This window comes from Dryobates pubescens, chromosome 1 (genome assembly GCF_014839835.1).
Source record: "Dryobates pubescens isolate bDryPub1 chromosome 1, bDryPub1.pri, whole genome shotgun sequence".
Taxonomy (NCBI): Eukaryota; Metazoa; Chordata; class Aves; order Piciformes; family Picidae; genus Dryobates; species Dryobates pubescens.
In genome coordinates this window covers 11,960,548-11,981,486 of record NC_071612.1, presented here as the reverse complement: position 1 = coordinate 11,981,486, position 20,939 = coordinate 11,960,548, and the positions used below count along the sequence as shown (strand labels likewise).

Here is a 20,939-nt window from a genome sequence, read left to right as displayed (position 1 = left end):
GATTCTGGATATACCTCAAGCATAGAATAGCATAGAATAAACCAGGTTGGAAGAGACCTTCGAGATCGTGTCCAACCCATCATCCAACGCCATCTAATCAACTAAACCATGGCACCAAGCACCCTATCAAGTCTCCTCCTAAACACCTCCAGTGATGGCAACTCCGCCACCTCCCTGGTCAGCACATTCCAATGGGCAATCACTCTCTCTATGAAGAATTTCTTCCTAACATCCAGTCTAAACCTCCCTATGTGCAGCTTGAGACTCTGTCCTTTTGTTCTGGTGCTGGTTGCCTGGGAGAAGAGTCCAGCCCCCTTCTGGCTACAACCTTCCTTTAGGTAGTTGTAGAGAGCAATAAGGTCTCCCCTGAGCCTCCTCTTCTCCAGGCTAAGCAACCCCAGCTCCCTCAGCCTCTGCTCCTAGGGCTTGTGCTCCAAACCCCTCCCCAGCTTTGTTGCCCTTCTCTGGACACGTTCCAGCAAGTCAACATCTTTCCTAAACTTTTCTAAACATATTTTTTGTAAGAAACAACTGATTTTTCATAAGCCTGGCTGATATATATATAGGGGGAAAAAAATAGCAAGCACAGAAATCGCCCTTTTATCCTTCTGATTTTGATGCTAGTGTGTAAAATACACAGTGGAAAATACATGGAAAAACCAAGGAGAGAATTTAAAAGGACTTGTATGAAAATACTTTCTTTCATTTTATGAGATCAGTCCAACTCTGAATTATTATGGCAATGGAGGCTTTGAGTTCTCGTTATTCTCAGAGGACACACTTGAAAAGAAAAATGGTGCATCCTGGGAGCATTTCTATAGTTAAACAAATTCTGGAAAAGAAGAAAATATGTTTTAATTCATGGCAGCAACCTGCAGTTTCCTGGGGGAATCATCTGGCTCCCTGAAAAAATACCCTTTCTTGGACAGTAGTGATTCTTGACTGTGACACAGTGGTTATATAAAAAGTGGTAGAATACACTGGTGAGCAAAGAAAACAGAATGCTAGAGGTCAAAAAGTGTGGGGCTAAAGATAGAATTCTTCAAATACAAGTTCAATTAACCTTCATGCTGGAGATTAAAGCAAAAGGCTCTTTCATCAAATGAATGAGAAGATAACAAGAAGAGAAGAAGTAGGCTGTTATTCAAAGAGAGTGGGAACAGAGGTTAAAGATAATGAAGATGTATTCTCAAACTGGATGAATAGAGCTTTAGTTTCCAATAATGATGTTGCTGAGTAGGCAGCAAGGGTAAGAATGAAGTTATGGAACTGGAAATTACCACAGTTGAGGCTGATGCCAACCTGAAGGGCTTCATGCATTCAAGGTGATGGGAAGGGAGACACAGCAGCAGGGACCAAATTATCTTAATCTCTGGAAGAAATGCTGCACGAAATTGCCTGTAGGAGCAGTATCACACAGAATCACAGAATGGTAGGAGTTGGAAAGGACCTCTGAAGATCACAGAATCCAACAGCCCTGCCAGAACAGTGAGGCTGTACAGCAAGGTCAGGGCTAGAAACAGAGCTTGCAAAATGGTTTGGAGTTTTTAAGTTCAAATAAAGAATGATGTAATGCTTCAGGCACCCTCAGTGAGGAAATCTCTTCAGCTTCCCTGGCAGAGGCGGACTTGTCATGTGAGAAGGACAAACAGGGCAAAGGCAGAATTTCTAATGAAACTCATAAGTTGTATAAAATCTTGCATGTTCTCAACCCCAGTGATGTAATTGTTGCCTTGGGGGCTCTGGAGGGGTTAATGAACCTTCATTGCCTTGAGGCCTAAAACAGTGAAGTGGTAAAGACCATTAAACAAAAAGTAGACCCAAAGTCAGTTCAGGTCCTTTTTTTGGTATGAGGGGGCTTCGAATTCCCATCATTAGATCTCCCTTGATTCGGGAGGTGTACCACTGACTGCCACAGACTAAACATACCTTTTTTTCTTCTTTTTTTTTCTTCTTGTTTTTCCTTATTGCCAGGTAGTGTACATCACTGCCACATTCCCATTCATCATGCTCCTTGTTCTGCTCATCCGTGGTGTGACCCTGCCTGGAGCTGCAGAAGGCATCAAGTTTTATCTTTATCCTGATATCTCACGGTTAGCTGACCCACAGGTACAGAACAGGAGCAGGGAGCAGGACGATTTCCTGTGCAAAGGGGGATGGTGGAGGGTGATGGTGGTGACATAATGGCAACAGTGTTTTGGGTTTTTTTACCACAGTCTTTAGAGGTCCAATTATAGCATGAACATTAATGCTGGGTTATGTTTTCCAGAGATCTGCTTGAGAAGGTCACTATTGTATGTCTTAATGCATCTTTCCACGTGTATGTATGTGTGTGTATGCGTGTGTATTTTTTTGTGTCTAAGGACTCTGAGGCTGTAGACTCTATCCCGTTATACAATCTCAGCTTTCTTGTTGGTAAGGTAAGGGAGATGCATTTGTGTTGTTGTTTTTTTTTTAATGAGGATAGTCCTTAGTTTCAAAGGAGAGACTCCTGAGCTTCACAGATGGAACAACAAGCAACAACTGTGAGTACCAGTGTCACTTAGCCCCCGCTGCTCAATGGGAGCAGACTGGGAAAGAAGTGAATGAAATAACAGAAGAACGAAAACCCGTGCAAAGGTGGAGAAAAATGTTTTCTGAGGCACAGAGACAACCATTTGCTTAGCCCTGGCTTGTGAAGCTAGGCTTCCTCTTTCTGTATAGGCTATGTTTAGATAACGATTCGTGTCTGCGCTCACAGAGTGCAAACACGTGACACTTGAGCGCAGCATCGTTTCAACAAAGTGATCACATGAGAAGTGCAACAAAACAAGCAAATAAGCAATACCTCTCTCAAAAAAACCCCACCCCAAACCAAACCAAAACAAACCAGAAACCCCCACCAAACAAGGGATCTTTGAAAACAGCAAACTGTTGGTCACGGTTAGGGAATAAAGTCTGTCTTAGCTATTTCTTTCAGCGAGTATTTGGTTAAAATAAAACTCCAATGGTAGATCAATAGCTGAAGTAAGAAAAATGTAATTGGATGCAGCATTGTGGAAATTTGGTTCATTTTCTAGTTTTGGCCTTGTTACACAAGAGACAGTTCACAGGAGATGTTACATTTTATGAATTCATCTTCTTGTATGGGACTCTATCCTTTTTGTCATCTACTATTAGCCAAGTGTGTAGAAAAGATTTATGTGAGCTTGCAGGCCTCCTCCCACAGTCTAGCAAAAGGATCATCTCCAAGGAGACACCAGTCAGCAAGGTGCTGGAAAGTGAAGGTGGGAGGGAGGAGGTAATGGTCGGCAGTCTTAATTCTCGCTTCCTCAGACTCCTTTGGTGCTTTCTACTGGTGTTAGCAGACTTGCATTGCCAGGAAAAAAAGTGAGCAGATGGGATTCAGTGGATGCCTTTTGATAGCTTGCTACATATTTACCGAGAAGTTGATAGTGCACTGTTATTTCACTCTGTATGTGTTGTGTTTTTTTTAATGTAATCAGGAGAAAGAATCATGAGACTGAGATCAGATCCATATCTTATAAAATGCATTGTATTTTGCTTGTTTCCCCTCCCCCTACTCCTATGACTTTTTATCTTGCATTTGAACAGATACAAAACCAACCAGAAAGCTAGAAAAATAAACAAACCAAATACACAAACTGTTTCTCAAGCTTTTCACATCCGCAGTTTAGTGGCTCTGTCAGCTGATTCTAACTGAAATGAGTTACCACAGCACTGAGCAGGGTTATAAATACTTCTGCATTTCCTATTGCACTGAAACATGGTTATGGTTGTGCCAACAGGAAGGATCAGCAGAATGACTAAGAAACTAGAAATACTGAGTACCTTCTGGGGAGGGAATACAGGAACTGGTGTAGAGATGATACTCTTGTGGGCTCTGATGCTAACAATTTTCTTCTTCTCCCTGTAAAAGCCAAACTTGCAAATGTGATGTTCTCATTCCCTCTCTCCCTGATCCTTTAGCTATCACCCTCAATGGAGGCAATTACTATGTTGGTTTTTGTCTGGCTTGAACAGTCTGTTTGCCTTGAGTGTTGCCGTGCAGTGATACCAGCAATAACAGTCTCTCTGTCTTTCCCTTTAGGTCTGGATAGATGCAGGGACACAAATCTTCTTCTCATATGCAATCTGCTTAGGAGCAATGACTTCCCTGGGGAGCTACAACAAGTACAAATACAACTGCTATAGGCAAGTTTCCATCCAAGGGGGTTTAGTGTTTTAGCTAAATGATGTAAATAAAGTAGGGACAATGGGTTAATTTTTTTTTAATTAACTTGCTCCATGACATATGTGTGACTTAGGGACTGTTTGCTGCTGGGATGCCTGAACAGTGGTACCAGTTTTGTGTCTGGCTTCGCAATTTTTTCCGTCCTGGGCTTCATGGCACAAGAGCAAGGGGTGAACATTGCTGATGTGGCAGAGTCAGGTACGATGGTATTGGTGGCAGTGGTGGTGGGCACTGCCGCCTAGCGTGTGAGCAAAGTTCTGCAGACTCGATCAGCTAACACCTAAGCAATACAAACAGAACAAGATGTCCCATAATCTCCAGAAAAATAAGCACATTGTTGATCTGGGCTTTCCTCTAGAGCAGCCAGGGTCAGCTGGGGTTGCATTGTTTATTCTGTCTTGATGAACAGGGCAGTGAATACATTTCCTTGAGTATGCTAATGCATTTGAGTTGAGATTAGAGTTAAGATAACCACACCATGGTCTAGGGTTCAGAATGTTATTGAGATTTTGTTCTGTCCTTCTTTTCAGACTACCTTCATTTTGACTGGCATGCAAACAGCTAGTGTTTATGTATTTTTCATAGCTTAGCCTTGCTTGCTCACAACAGAGCCTGCGGTGAGAATACTACCTTGATCTTTTGAAGGGGCATACCACACATATTCCTAAATCTCACTGAAAGGCAATTAAACTTGGAAAACTCCTTCTCCTGGGTTCTGTGGACCATTTCATCCACAGGAACTCTAGTTGTTGCAATCCTGCATTTGTCCTCTGTAGTTTCAGCGTGAGGTTGACAGAGTTGTGGGAAGTCCATTTAGGAACTGGATGTACAGTGAGGTTCCTCCCTTATTTCAGTCTTCTCTCCATTAACATTCAGCTATGCACTTGCAGCTTACGAAGTCTAAATCCTCATAGCACAAGAATGTGTCTCAGACAAAGCAGATGACATTTTTTTTCTCTGTGCATGTTTTGTCCATGTGGTTTTGCATAGAAGAGAGAGATTAGATGGGAATGAACACTCCAAACTAATGTGTCAGATCTTGACAGATGTGAGGCTTAAAGATAATCAGATTCAAAGAGTAACAGTATCACCCAAGTGAAGATTTGGCGTTTTATTTCTGATTTTTCAAGCAATTTTAATGGAAAGCTTTCCTCTGCAATCATGATATTAAAAAGTTAGTATGCCTTCTAATCACATGGCTCTGGGAGTTAAGTCTTTAGGAAATATATCCCACTTCACAAGGGCTGATGAAAAGCTAATGACATTGGTGGCACCATTGGATTCTTGGGTGGCTGCAATTGGCATACCTCTCACACGTGTAGTTAATAGTTAATGGTCTTGGCCATAATGCTTATTTTGATCAGAAGCTGATTCCTTTGAAAACAGGAAGCAAAGGAATAATCCTGTAGATTGTATCATAAATAGTTCCCCCCACACACCCCTTTTTTTTAATATGTAGGTGAATCAATTCCAAGAGTATCATTTTCATGTATTTCCACATTAGGTTTTTATCTGGTCAGTATTCATTCTAATTTTTTGTTATTATATCCCTGATAAACAGGCAGTTGTGTTCTTGTTTCTTGTCATCTTTAGAGTTTAAAATATATATATATATAGTAATACTAGGTTGTTAAGTAGTGTTGGAATGCATATTAACTGAGTGAGTGTTTGCATAACGTTTTTCATCAGTAGTTCAAAAGGGATTTTTCTAAAGGAAGGATTTTGTAGGTCCAGGGACAAGGGCACTGATTGGCTTCCAAAACTGGCTTTCAGTTTCTTGTCTATTTTGTTGTTGAGTATTCTGCTTCCCTTAAAATTAACCCCAGCTGCCAGTGGCCAGAGATTGCAACCATCTCACTTTTCAGTGGGTTACTCACCATGACTGGCTAAATCCTAGGGCAATATTTATGTGACAGTAAACATTACCAAAATTATTCAAAATTATCCAAATCGCTTCCTATGAGTTTTCTCACTGTCTTTCTCAGCAGAGATCCAATGCAGAGCCTCTGGAGACCATTTGGTCCCTCTGGGATGAGTGTCTCAAGACCCATGCATTGCCACAGGGGAAGTTCTCACTGCTGCTGCTGCCCCACTGCTGATTTCTCAGCACAGGCATTCAGCAGGTGCTTGAGCCTCTCTTTTTTGGCCTTGCCTGGTTTTTTTGACTTCTTGTGATGCAGGGTCAGAACCACTCCTCCTGGTCAGGAAAAAGGTGAACAGAGGTACTGCCAGTTGGCTGTAGTACTGGGGAGAGGACATTGTCCTTGGGCCAAGACCTCTTGTTTCCCCCCATCTTTGCTCAATGAATTAAATCCCTCCTGCTCTAAGCATGACACCATTAGTTTCCTTGTTTTTCTCCCCTGCCAGAAGAACATCAACACATTTTCTGACAGCAGAATCTTATGGCCATATTTTTTACCTGTGTCAAATTCAGCTTTGGTGCAATATGTCCAGAACACACTTGTCAGCAGGGAGTGGCTGCTGCTTAAAGCACACTGGTCACTGCTGCTGGCCTTCACTGGATTCAGTAGATTCATACAACAGTTAAATTAGAGACACACACACCCCCTAACTTCCCAGTGAAAGCATATTATTGATAAATAGCACTTGATTTTTCTCAGAAATTCTTTTAAAGGTAAAGAGGAAAGCCACAGAGGCTCAGCAAAGCCATAGTGAGACCTGTCTCATCTGTGCTGCATCTCTGTTTGGCTGGAAGACTTTACCACCTGTGCACCTGAACATGGTGCCTTGGTGTCCCTGATGCCTGCCTGCTCCCTTCCTCCACAATGCTCTCCAGCCATGCCACAGTACTTTCAACAGCCAGTGGAATGGGATTGTGGCAATCCTAACTAGCTCTTAATAGCAGCCTTAAGTGCTTCGCATGTGCAAAACACCCATGAGAGCAACAGAGTTTCAAATTAAATACCATTTTTAGACTATTTATCTTCAGGTGAGGGGATGCCAGGGAAATTGTCTTTCAATGTGAAGTTTTTATTTTTCCACACTTAGTTTCAAAGGAAAATCAATACTGGCACAGGACACTTGATATTAGACAGTAGCAGCATGCAGAGGCAGTTTCACTGACAGAATTGCAGCAAGTTTTGAGGAGAGCAGTTTTACACCCGTCTCATCAGTTGCACAGATTAGCTGCAAATGCCATTTGACAGCAGTTCTACCTCAGGGAGAATTTGTTGTATCTACTGATTTAGGGGGACAAAAAGGAAAGCTCTTCCCAAATTTGAGCCACTCACCAGTTTTTTTGGTATCTTTTGTCGTATAAAATCTTAGTTGTGTTTCATTTTAAATAAAATTAGTTCCTCAGTTGTTGGCTAATTTGTATTTATTTCTGTTCAAGTATTTTCAATGACTTAAAGTTTTCTTTAGTTTGAAAAAAAAAAAAAAAAAAGAAGTTTTGCTTCTTTTTCCATCTTTCTTGTTGGAAAGGAAAAGTGGGAGGTAGGAAGAGCAGCATTAGAGATTTTTCTGTACAGATCAGAGATAAGATTTCTGTCCCCTTAACTGCAGCAGTTTTTACAAACTCATTTTCCCATTGAAAATTACTTGAACCTGCTTTAAAATCCTGGGAAATGCCAGTTTTCAAGGCTCCTTAAAGCAAGCAACCAGACAAGGCAGGCATTCCTGGTTTTAATCTGAATTTAAATATGCCCTCAGAATTTTTTGTTAATTTCACCAACTTTCTATGGCCTCTCTGAGAGCCTGCCATAAATGCTGGATTGCCAGTGTTCCTGTCTCCCACTTGGAGAGGGCTCCTTCTCTCTCAACAAAAGCTATCACGAGCAATAGCTGATAGCACCTGGCTTCAGGTGAGAGTGCCTTTGGAGATCAACCTGCAAGAGCACTGCACGTATGCTCGGTGTGTGGGTATGAGTGAGATGTCATCTGGTCCACAGCACAGACAAGACCCAGCCCAGTAATGAGTTCTCGCACACAGGAGTTGGGTTTGCAGGGCAGAGATGCTGGGCACTTAATCCTAACCCTCCTGGTGCTCCCAGTCTGTTGCAATCTGCTCTGCAGTTGAGGCTGATGTTGGTCATATTCAGTGTCACCATGGCAGGTCTGTGTAGGCTGGCTGCATAGGGGCAGATGATGTGACACCACGGGGAAGCAATTTTACACAGAGTGATGTTACCCACCAGCAATTCCTAAAGCAGGAGGCCTTTTTTTTTCAGGGATCATAATTGATATAACTAGGGGTATCACCACTTCAGTGCAGCAGTGAGGGTGTGCAGAGGCAAAGGAGCAGACTTCTGGAGTGCCAACCTTACTCTAGAAAAGCCTTGCTGGTTTTGGAGGTTGCATACAGAGAGAAGCAGTGGTTGCATTAGCAAAGATCCCAGGGAGTGTTTGAAGCAGTGTCCCTTTCCTTGCATGCAAAAGAGTTTCATCACCATCATCTTCATTGTGACCATGAGGGTTAGCAGTGGGATTCTGCCATTCCCCTGGGTCACCCCTTCTCCCCCCGGCCCCCAGTACTGTCCTGTGTCCACGCAGGGCAGGCATAGGACCACCTCCATTATTAGCATGTTTGAGACAGATGTTAAAACCGGTGATCTGTTAGCAATGGCCTCAGGGGTTTGCCTGTGGTTTCTGCTGTAGTCATGCGTGCTTCGATTTCAGATAAAAGAGCCAAACTGTTTCACTTCTGGTATTTCCAGCTGCGTTTGGATTTATCTGAACGGAACCAGGCATTCCTGCATTTGAGTGGGGCTACCTTTACCAAAGAGCTGGTATTTACTGTTTCTCTTCCCTTCCCTTCCCCCTTTCCTATTTTCTCTTTCTCTAGGTCCAGGCCTGGCCTTCATTGCCTACCCAAAAGCTGTGTCCATGATGCCACTGCCCACCTTTTGGGCAATCCTTTTTTTTATTATGCTTCTGTTGCTTGGACTGGATAGCCAGGTTAGTGCGATGGGGAAGAGATACCTGGTCTGTTATATCAGTGCTGCTTGCTGAGAAAAGCTGGTTTTACAGTCATGAGTTAAGAAGAGAATACCTCTAATGCTGCTTTAGAGGAATTCAGCTGTGTTGCTTTTTAGCACAGGGGCTGCATTTGATGGATCTATGACTGTCAATTCGTAGCATGATGTTGCTCAATAAGTCTTTGTCATCAGGAGGGAATGGAGTCCACAACACTAGGCAGTGCTCCCTAACCTTAGCATCAGTCCAGTCTGGCTGGAAAGTGCCACCTTTTGGGTCACAGTGTAGCATTTTCCTACTCTGGTGAAGAGCTTCATCATTTTACATTAAAGCAGTCTGGTCCACAACAGTACTTCGTGCCATTGTGATCACCTGCAATGTGTATGCACCAACATTACAACACTTCATAAGAGTTACTGTCTACTAGGGATACAGGCTTTGAGAGTTACTAAGTGCTGAAAAAGGAATGCAAAGCCATCATAAGGAACAATAAGCACAAACTGTTCTGTATGGCATAACCAGGATGGCTTCATGGGCAGGCAGAGGACAAAGCCTTTTTTGGTGGCCTTAGGCTTGGAGCTGCTGAGCAATGTGGGATCCTGCTGACTTTCACGCCACCAACACACATTAAATACCTCCAAACAGGCCAGAAAGCCTCTCGGGTTCCAGCTGTACTAATTATACAGCACACACTGCTATTAATTAGTGAGCAGAAAAAAAATGAAGTTCAGCCCAAGATGTTAGGTTATTCTTCCCAGTGGTTGCTTATAGGAATGTTGGACTAAATACCTCAAAGGAACCTGTAAATCATTTCTAGGTAGTCAACTTACAAGGAAACATGGGTGACCAGGGATTATGCAGTAACTACACATTCAAAATTGCCAAAGTTTTCAGGGCCACAGGCAGGTTTCTGCACTCAATTGGGAATCATTAAGATTATGAAAACCCAGTTGGTGAGGGAGCAGTGTTTGCTTAGGCTGAAACCACTTTCATACGATGAGAGATCTGTAAATGTTTTTTTCTTACCCAGTTGTTGTGTACTTAATCTCTTACTTTTTTTTTTTTTTGCTATTCCATTTCCCCTAAATTGCTCTTTTTGGCTTAATTTTTGAACTCTAGCGAGCAACTTTCAGTCATTCCAAAGTAAATGTCAAAGTGCCCAATGTCGTGGTTCAACAACCCTATGCTTATGCAAATTGGAAGCTGTCGAGTAAGTTAAAAAAGCTCCTCGCTGCGTAAAATGATTAAAACTAATTGGAGCACTTAATTTCTCTCCTCCACCCCTCTGGTTTGGGGGTTTTTTTTGGGTTTTTTTTTGGAGTGCAGTCAAGCAGGTTTCTGGAATGCTGGGGCAGTTTAAGATCAAATCAGCCCATAGAAAAGGGTTGCATGTCAAAAAAAACCCCCAACAAACAGTTTTACAGAAGTCAAAGTAACAAGACAGGAGGCAACAAAATCTGGTATATTTCCAGAGTGAAGCTTCATCTCCTGGTCAGAGAGGGTAGAGTTGTTACAGAGCACTTCTGGGCACTCTTGAGAGCAGTGTAGCTACTGGGTAGGAAAAGGCAGCTTTTCTTGAAATAACTTATGTTCGTGGAGTCCCCATCATAACTCCTTATTTATAAGATGAGGTATCCACTTAAAGTGAAGATCACTTCTCTAGTGGCAGCCTTGGTTCTCCATGGTATCCTCATGCCTTCAGTGATTTTGGTGCTTTTGTATCTTGCCAGAATGAAAGTACATATCAGCTGAGTGCTCCATTCTTCAGCTTTGTTAGGAGGAAGTCCACTGGGTGAAATGCATCTGGGTTTCAATTTACTTTAAACCCGCTTGCATTTAAATCCATCTTAGATGTAGTTTTCTGATAGTATGTAAGTACAAAGACAGTTACCATGAAACTAGATGAAGGAAGATTATTAGTTCATCTGTGATTGACTCAAGGCTTCATTTTTTATTATTTTTTTTTTTTTTTACACATTCAAATAGTTTACCAAATCTTTGTATGGTGACTGTTTGAACAGCTCCAACATAGCTGCAGAAATACCGCAAAGCCTTTACTCAGAGGTACTCTGCTTCACAGATTCAGAAGACAACTTCAGTCAGGAAGTGCTGCTCTTTCAAACTCTGCTTTCCCTTGGCTGGATTTTCACTAGCAAACCTAAGAGCAGAATTATATTCAGCTGTGGAATTAGCCTAGCTAGAACCTGTGAGGTTTTCTGGCACATCAGAAAAGGCTGGGAGGTGCTCTCCTAGCTGAGGCCTTTGGGAGTGTTTTCTCTCTGCCTCTTTTCTAGCATACGTCATGTATTCATCTGCAACAGCCACAACACAGAAGCCACATAAGTGTCTTCCTGTCATCAAATTAACTTTGTTCTGCAGCTTTCATCTCCAGAGCCCCTTTGGTAGTTTGTAAGGCTGCTAGGAAACGAAAGGCAATTCTGAAAGTTTGTTCCCATTTGAAAAGTCAGGCATCAGCCTCTGGGTGACAAAGGAATGGCTGCTGGCTTGGTTCCTCAGAGCAGCGTTTTGCCACAGAGCATAGAGTGTTGCCATTAAGTATGAGCCCAGATAAAATGCATGGCACGGTAATGCTGAAGTTACATTTCTTTGTTGTTGTTTTTCCCCTTCAGTTTGTTGAAGTTGAAGGACAGATCACGTCATTAGTTGATCTGCACCCATCCTTCCTAAGGAAGGGTTACCGACGGGAAATCTTCATCGCTATAGTATGTTTCCTTAGCTATCTTCTGGGACTAACTATGGTGACTGAGGTAAGTAGCACCAGCGCTGGAAATGACCTTCTTGTTTTCAGACAGATTCTAGCTATGGTGCCAGCCACTCAAAGCAGCAGTGTTCTTTAGATCTGCAGATTATGTTTCATCCCTAGATCTGAAGGCGTTTTGAAATGGAGCTATGTGTTCCCCCTTTTGCAGTCAGAACAACAAAGGCATAAAATCTCATTACATACAATCTGATCTCAGGTACTAATCAACATGACTATGAATAATAACGTCTGCTCTAAATGAAGAAACACATTGGAACCTTCTGCAGAGCAGATTAAGAATCCATCCAGTGCATGCAGGGAAGGAGATTTTTATCTCAGTTACACAGATCTAAATCAATTAAATAGCGCTGGATTTAGTCTAGTGTGAACAGGACAGGAAAATGTTCCAGTGGCTGCACTCCTGTTATGATATTTATCTCCAAAATAAAATCCAAGCCAGATTTTTAAAGCAACTGGAACAATCATGGGAGTTCAAATAGCACCTGTACCAGAGCTGCCTAACAAGCACAGTTTTTCAAGTAAAAGTAGAGGTGTATGCAGTTCAGCGTCGTGAGGGCAGAGTCTAACAGCACAGTGTAAATAAATAAGGCTAGGAAGGGGAAAAAATGAACTCTGGAAAAAAGTCCTTCCACTCAGTTACTAAGTGAAGGCCCTCCCGATGAGCTTAGCTTCCATATTTAGTGTTCTGGAGGCATCAGTGATAGGAGGTGATTGATTATTTCTTTACATCATTTGTTTCTATAAATGCACGTCCTAAGACACTTTTAAGAAGGAAAGATTTAAGCGTCTCAGTAGATTATACTAAGTGGCTTAATTTTGTTTAATCGTTGTCCTGTTTGGAATGCTGTAGTAAACATGCATATTCCCCAGGGAAAGTAATGATAAATATTTACCTTACCTACTTGCTTGCTATTTTTGCTTCTCAGAGGCAATTCAGATCTGTTGCTGGATCTTACTTTCAGCGGGGCCTGAAGTATTCATCTTTTTTCCTCTCCATCCCAATTCCAATCCATTGTGTCTCTCTTTCACAGGGTGGCATGTATGTTTTTCAACTCTTTGACTACTATGCAGCTAGTGGTGTATGCCTTTTGTGGGTTGCATTCTTTGAATGTATTGCTGTAGCCTGGGTTTATGGTAAGTGAGAATCCTTTCATCTGATACCTTTTGATGAGTCCGTGACAATTTTGCTAGCCAAACATTTAATCATCAGCCACCCCAGAATCCTCTTCACAGCAATAGACACAAGCCATTAATATAAATTTGCTCTGACCTCTGGGATACAAATTTGCATGTGGGATGAAGCCAGCATTTTTCCACATAAAATGAGTGGGTTTGTCTTTCTATTGCTAATTAACAAAGACACAATTAAGCATTAACGTGTGTTAAGTTTAGAGGTGAGAGTTGAAAGTTTGGCCAGCCATGAAAGTTTCTGCTTGTCTCACAGAGAATTTCCTTTCTGAGCTGCAATGTCCATGAGGGGCAAGCCAACCAAATAGAAAATGCAAAAAGGGAGCTGACAACAAAGTGCATTCTGTCCTGTTATTTTTAGGCAATGTTGAGTACCCAAGCCTGACAGCAGCTTCTGTAGCTGCCTGAGACAGTAGCTGAAGAATCATCAGAAGATGTTTGCTGCTGAGGACTGGCCCTTTCCCTAGTTGTTTACATACTCTGTCTCCTTAGAAAAGCAAAACAAACAAAGCCTTCATTTTGCATCAGTCTTCTGTAGAAGCAGAGTGTACCCTTTACTGTCATGTCCTTCCCATGGTGATCCCTCTGGCAAGTTCCAAGAGGAGTGGAAGAGGGAACTGGGGTTGTTAAGCCTGGAGAAAAGGAGCCTCCGGGGAGTCCTTATCACTCTCGACAGCTACCTGGTTCTTCACCCAGCTAACAGGCAATAGGACAAGAGGAAATGGACTCAAGTTGCACCAGGGGAGATTGAGGCTGGATATTAGGAAAAAATTGTTCATCGTAAGGGCTGTTAAGCCCTGGAACAAGCTGTCCAGGGAAGTGGTGGAGTTGCCATCCCTGGAGGTATTTAAAAGATGTGTAGATGTGGTGCTGAGGGACATGATTTAATGGTGGACTTGTTTGTGCTGGGTTAGCGCTCGGGCTTGATGATCTTGCAGGTCTTTGCCGAACGAAACCATTCTGTATTTCTGTGACTATCCATTACAGGCGCTGATAATATTTATGATGCCATTGAGGATATGATTGGATACAGACCTGGTCCCTGGATGAAATGGAGCTGGATTGTGATCACACCAGTTCTTTGTGTGGTGAGTACTGACTCATGCTGTTAGGTCCTCTGCATGGCATTTCTGAGCTGCATCTTACTGCTGTTCTTCAGTGAAGACTGTTGCATTCAGAGGCAGATTTGCAGAGAAGGGCTGTAGGTTTGAGCACACCCCTCAAAGACATCATCTTCTCAGATGTTAGCTGTTAAGGTGACAGCTCTGTGCTGTGCCTGTGCAAATGGCAGTTGGCTGCTTTTGAGTGGATTTTTCTTAGGATTAGCAAAATGCTACATTAATGACACAGAAAACTCACTCTCCAAAGAGCAGCACCTACTTTAAGCGATAGGACTGCCAGCCCATTTTAACAAAAAGCCATGAGCAGTCTGAGGCAGGCACTCAGCTTGGAGTATTTCATTTGCTGTGAAGAAGCTTCTTGCAATGTACAGCAAGTATCTGAGCCCTGAAAAAGAGCAGGCAGCTGTTAAGCACGGTTGCTTAACACCCTATTGTCAAGCAGCAGTTTATCTATAAGCAGATGCTGATGCTGTTTCGATAATTTAAAAGCAAGAATAGCCTCCCCATGGGTTTAAAATACATCAGCTCTGCCTTGCACTGCCTGTCTTCCTTAGGGCCAGTGGCAGCACCAGAGCCCTACTGTTTTCAGCACTTTCTGAGCCTTACTTTGCTTTCCTTTCTCATCCACAGGGGTGCTTTATCTTTTCTTTGGCCAAGTACAAACCACTGACCTACAACAAGGTCTACACGTACCCAGACTGGGCAATTGGGCTGGGCTGGGTTCTTGCCCTTTCCTCCATGATCTGCATCCCTATGGTGATGGTCATCCGCATCATACAGTCAGATGGGTCGCTTATTGAGGTAAGAACAACCAGGTGTGTGCTTAGAGAAGAAGGGGAGCTTTAATTTAATGTGTTTTATAGAAAATAAGCACAGTCCCTGGAAAACTGCCACCTTGGCCAGGCAGGGCAAAGCTGGGTGCCTCTTCCACAGTGACTGCAAATAAGACTGTTGCAGATCACCTGCTCTTTGGGCAAACAGTAGAAACAGAGCAAACATGAAGCCTCAGTAAGAGGTTTGTCCTCAGACAAACACCAGGTGATTTTACTTGTGTTCCATGTCTGGATTTTCCAGCTTGGCAAATTGTTGCTTCTTTGTGCAGACAAGTGCCCAAGGAGAGGGGTGCCTCTGAGTGCCACATCTCCCTTTTGCAGCCCCTGAGGACAAGGAAGCACCATCTCAAAAATCAAAGCCAGGCAATTTCAGGGAAATTTGGATCCACTTATGAGTTCTGTGGCTCCCAGAGGTAACTTTTGATTAGGATAACTAAAAAACAGTCAAAGCCTCCTGCCAGTGGGCTTCACTTTTTAGCACTTTTTTTTAATTATTATTATTATTATTATTATTATTATTATTATTATTATTATTATTATTATTATTACAAATGAATCAAATTGGAACACTGGATCCAGATTGCCTTGGAAAACTTAAGGTCTGATTCAGACTTGGCAGTGCAGATTCTCTTGAGTTTGGATTTGCAGGTGATCTCTTGCCCTTCGCAGTTCGGGGCAGGTTCCCCTCATCACTTTTTCTACCAGTGGAAAGTTTTTAGAGGCTGTGCAGACATGAAACTTCAGCAGTTCTCTTCTAAGGTTTCAGATTAGTTTTGTTTTTGCCTAATGAGACGTTCTGAAGTGCAGCCCAGGGTATTCTTGGAGGAGAAAGTGGGACACTTTGGGTTAAGAAAAAAGGACAGACTAGAATGAAAAAGAGCATTTCCCAGAGAACAAATGCTTGCATTTGTTTTCCTCCAAGTGTTAATGGTCTTTTTCAGCTGTGGCCAGAGCGTTTTTATGAGTGTTTATTTTCCTGCCTACATTGTCACCATCTATTGAGAGACAAGTCTAAAAGTAGCCAAAACACCCCACAAAGACCATGTTAGGAGAGGAAAGAGAGTAAACACTGGTCAGATGCCATTTAGTTTTCCCTTTGTGTACTGAGATGTAGGAGAGAAGTTGCCACTTGGCAATGAACGGCTGGGCTAAAAGGCAGAGTTGTTTCTAAATGAGGAGGGAGAACACAAATAATTTGAGCAGCAGCTGCAGCACTGAAAGCCCAACATGCAGGATGCTGGATAACTCTGAATTCCCTCTCATGTCTGACATGCATGCATCAAGCCAGGCTCTGCAGCTGAGTAAAAATTTAATGTGATGCTTCACAGCCCAGGGGTCCATGTCCTTGCAGAGCCACACAGCATACACACATCCCTGATAGCCACCAACTCGATCCTCAGCTTGCTGTATCCTCTGTCCTGCATGGGGAGACACAAGGGGCCACCGTGGTGGGTTGAAATTACCCCCCCAAAATAAGATTGCCAGACTGGCCCAGTGGAAGCAAACAAAGCTGTATTTACAAGCACACTAAAAAATCTGGAAAAATGGAATGCAATGAATATGTACAAAATATGCACTATTTACAGGTATTTATAAGCAGCACAAGAACCCCCTGGACAAAACCAGGGGGCTACCAACAGCTTCCCCCTCCTTGCTCCCTTTCCACCTCCAACCTAAAGAGAAAGAAGAGCAGAGAGTAGCTTGTGTAGCAGTGTGCCCAGGTGGGCAAGAAGGCCGATGGGATACTGGCTGGTATCAGGAGCAGCGTGGCCAGCAGAAGTAGGGAGGTCATTCTCCCCTGCACTCAGCACTGGTTCGGCCACACCTTGAGTACTGTGTCCAGTTCTAGGGCCCTCAGTTTAAGAAAGATGTCGAGTTGCTCGAATGTGTCCAGAGAAGGGCAGCAAGACTGGGGAGGGGTTTGGAGCACAAGCCCTATGAGGAGCAGCTGAGGGAGCTGGGGTTGCTTAGCCTGGAGAGGAGGAGGCTCCAGGGGAGACCTTATTGCTCTCTACAGCTACCTGAAGGGAGGTTGTAACCATGTGGGGGTTGGTGTCCCAGGCAACCCGTGACAGAATGAGAGGGCACAGCCTCAAGCTGCACCAGGGGAGGTTTGGGCTGGATATTAGGAAGAAATTCTTCACAGAAAGAGTGATTTGCCATTGGAATGGGCTGCCCAGAGGGAGGTGGTGGAGTCACCATCACTGGAGGTGTTTAAGAAGAGACTGGAAGGGGCATGTAGTGCCATAGTTTGGTTGATTAGGTGGTGTTGGATGATAGGTTGGACTTGATTATCTCGAACCTGGTTTCCCAACCTGGTTAATTTTGTATTCTCTATTCTTAGTACTTAGCCACAACAAAGAAACACAGCCAAGGTCAGCAACAACTAAGTAAAAGCAGCAGGTAGTATCTGCTAGACCCAAGAAACTGAAAAGAGAGACAGTTAGTTTATACAACTAACTTCTTATTAGATATCAGACCAGGGGGATTGTTTAGACCTTATCATTATTTGCCCTTTTACATCCAATGGTGATTTAGTTACATTTTATCTCCTCCTGTTCAAGAGCTGTTGAAAATTTTCGAGGCATCCACCTAAACGTACCACAGCCACTTGGCCCTTCTAACCTTTGCCTTTCTTCTTGCTTTCCTTCAGAGGATAAAAGCAGTGGCTGCCCCCAAGGAAGTGAATCGGTGGTCCAAAGAAACAGAGAGTGGCACCCCCTTCTGCCCCAATGGAACTTCAAATGGTGGATTGATCAAGCCAACTCATATCATTGTGGAAACCATGATGTGAGCTCTCTCTGTGAGAGGATAAACCTGCTTTAACTGCCGTTTACTAACCATAGATTCTCATAGGACCAGGTTTACAGAGCTTTATATTTGCACTAGGATTTATTTTTATTTCTCACAGAGAAAGTTATTTTTTGTGTGTGGTTTTTCTTTTTGTTGTTGTTGTTTTGTTGTTTTGGTTTGGTTTTTTAATATTTTGTAAGGTAATCACAGCAGATGTCTCTCTGTAGAGGGAGAGCTTTCATATCAGACTAGACATATTACAGGAATTTACTATTATTGGGGTTTTTTTAAATATATATATATATATCTTTTATCTCTAAATATTATACATCTTAGCACTTGAATTGATTGTCTTGCCAGCAATACATTCAAGTCTCAGAAAGCAATTTTAGGTGCTGGTATGGTTGGGAGCAGGGTAACCTACAGAACACACAGAAGGAGCTCTGTTGAGAGAGATGGTTGATAAAACAAACAAACCAAAAGATGCTATTTCTAGAGAATTTTCAAAGGTGTAGTATTTCCACCCTCTGGTTCAGTTGTGGTAAACGACAGGTTTTCAGGGTCACACCAGGGAAAGGGTACAGCTATCTTTAGCACAGTCCCTGAATACAGATACAGGCAGGCAGCTGGAGCAGAGAGTTTGCAAGGGAGGCAGAGAAGTTGGCTGTGAAGAGCCTCGCAGCCATCCCTTCCAAACAGACCACTGGGACCCTGTCACACAGAGAGGAGGACTTTAGGGAAGGCATTTGCAGAATTTGGCATGGTCCACTCTTTTAATTCATTCTATTTTTATTTTTCAGTGGGTTTTTTTAGGGGTTTGGTGTTTGTGTTTGGTTGTTTTATTTTTTACTTCAGTGAGCAGAGAGCTTGAGTACCTGCTCCTGAGTTTTCCAGCAAAGCATCTATTAGTGTGGTGGTGACGCTAGTGTAAACCTGATTTCTTCAAACTGGGAGGGGGCAACCTGTCCCTGGGGTAGCAGAGACAAGTGCTGAGGAGCTGAGAGGGAGAAGCAGCACCTGCCTTTGGGTGCTGCAGATGTTCACTTGCTCATTCATTTGCATGCTAATTGTTGGACTTTGGTGTCAGGCAGCAAAATGAAAGAATCCCTTCTGACCATCCAAACGTGAACACAAACCAGGTCATCCTCGATGGGAGGGACAAACCTGTTCACCTACACCTGGTGTAACCAGTAAGAGACACACTGTTAATAATAATAGCAATCCAGATAATAATATTACTCAGCAAACGTGCTTTTCAGACACATGTCTCAAAAATGTTTTGCCAAGTTCAGTAACCAGGATTTGCTTTATTTATTTGTTTGGAGGGTGTTCATTGCTGTTAGGAGAACAGACAAAAGGACTAAGTTCTTTGTCCCATGTTCCTACATAGCAGCAGTGGATATAGGGCCCACAGTCTTCTTGGCCATCATTGGGTTGAGCCATAATTGTTTGGGGGTTTTTTCTTAGGGGAGGGTGGAGGGATGCAGACATATTTATAAGGCATATGAGTCTTACCTGCTGAAGAAACAGGGCTTTCAGGATCTTAAGTTAAAACAAAGGGATCATGTAACACTGAAATATCTTGTGTCTGGTCAGAAGAAATTCTGTACTGTTTCAGATTAGAGTGGGGAGTGAAACCACTCTAAACTGGTGAAAACACTACAAGGAGTGTAGATACGGGGGTTCCATTTCATGTGGGCCAGGTGGATGTTTCTATGGGGAATTGCTCCCTGAAAATTGTCCAAAACGTAGACAAAAGCCTTTAAAAGAAAAACCAAAACAAAAACTTGATCAGGTTGTGCTGGGAACAGATTCTCTGGCAAAATTCAGCCTTTTCTTGTGGGCATTGTATTAGAGGAAGAGGTTTGGTTTGGGTCTGTTTTTTTTTTGTTTCCTTCTTGTGATACCACAGTCAGGCTATCCAAAGGTATTTAGAGGAAATGCTTGATAAAAGCAGAGTTTGTATCTGTTTATTCTGCTGTCAGCTCAGCCTGTCAGGGCAGAGTTTGTGATTCAAACAGAAACATATCCAGTTCTTAACATTCCTACAGAGCAGTTTTATTTCTTTTTTTTGTTTGTTTGTTTCCTTGTCCCAAGGGCTGACTGGCCACAGCAGCACAAACACTTGTTGATTAGCTTGTTGGTTTTCCTGCAACAGCAAAAGGGATGATTTAAAACTTGAGATGGACCAAAATCATTTAAAATACAATTTAAAAATAATAATTAATAAATAAATAAATAAATAGAGAAAGTAGCTACATCAGAAATGTTCCAAGCCTTTCTAGTTTGAATTTGGACACATTTTTCCATCAGATAGCTGAGCTGCAGCAACAAAACCAGGCGTCACAGAGTTGCTTTTGTTTTCTTTTTCTGGTTGCTGTATTCTGAGAGTTATAAATGAAACTTTTCCACAGCTGGAGATGGCAAACAGCTTATGACACATGCTGGGCCAATGTCAATAGCCATCTGAAGGTCACAAAGGATTCTGTGAGCCAGTGGGTGTCATCGAATGTGCCCAAAACAAAGAAACATTCATAAAGCTGATTTCCCCTCCCCCCCTTATTTTTCTGACAAGCCTTTAACTATCAAAGGCATGGAATAGTAATCAAAGGTAACTCTCTTAATGGGCTTCAGCTTGGACCCTCATTTTTGAGTTGCAACTAACATCTGCAGTGAACAGGCATGCTTGCCTTGGTAAAGATGGAGTAGCAGGTTGGGGGGGGTCTAAATTAATGGTTTTTGTGAGTGCAGATGAAACATCAATGCTTGATTTATTTTTTTTTATATACATTGTCACAGAACTGTGTTTGAGAAATAGTTTGCACATCATTTTGTGTGTGTGTGTGCTGTAGAGTTGAGACAAGCTTTAGTGAGGGGGGAAAAAAATGGTTTGGCTACATCAAAGATGTCTGCAGCGAGTCTGCTGGGGGTTTAGGCATCTCCTGCATTGCGGAGAGTGTCTTTGTGTGAAGAACCAGAGGGCTAATACTACACCTTTCATAGAACAACTACTAGAGAACCAGAACCCAGCCCCATTTCAATATGAACTGTGC

At 42.7% G+C, this 20,939-nt stretch overlaps 1 protein-coding gene across 9 annotated transcripts in view; it reads left to right on the top strand.

Moving 5' to 3' along the window:
- The window catches only part of SLC6A6 (solute carrier family 6 member 6), a 56,204-nt gene extending 36,435 nt beyond the window's left edge, over nucleotides 1–19,769 (top strand). For all 9 annotated transcript variants that reach the window (XM_054161460.1, XM_054161426.1, XM_054161467.1 and 6 more), the window contains 9 exons: nucleotides 1,975–2,109; nucleotides 4,091–4,194; nucleotides 4,308–4,432; nucleotides 9,039–9,151; nucleotides 11,800–11,937; nucleotides 12,983–13,085; nucleotides 14,127–14,227; nucleotides 14,891–15,061; nucleotides 17,747–19,769. In XM_054161460.1, the coding sequence (XP_054017435.1) occupies nucleotides 1,975–2,109; nucleotides 4,091–4,194; nucleotides 4,308–4,432; nucleotides 9,039–9,151; nucleotides 11,800–11,937; nucleotides 12,983–13,085; nucleotides 14,127–14,227; nucleotides 14,891–15,061; nucleotides 17,747–17,887 (1,131 nt within the window). In that variant the 3' untranslated portion in view covers nucleotides 17,888–19,769. The remainder of the gene's footprint in view (nucleotides 1–1,974; nucleotides 2,110–4,090; nucleotides 4,195–4,307; nucleotides 4,433–9,038; nucleotides 9,152–11,799; nucleotides 11,938–12,982; nucleotides 13,086–14,126; nucleotides 14,228–14,890; nucleotides 15,062–17,746) is intronic.
- The last annotated feature ends 1,170 nt before the right edge of the window (nucleotides 19,770–20,939 follow it).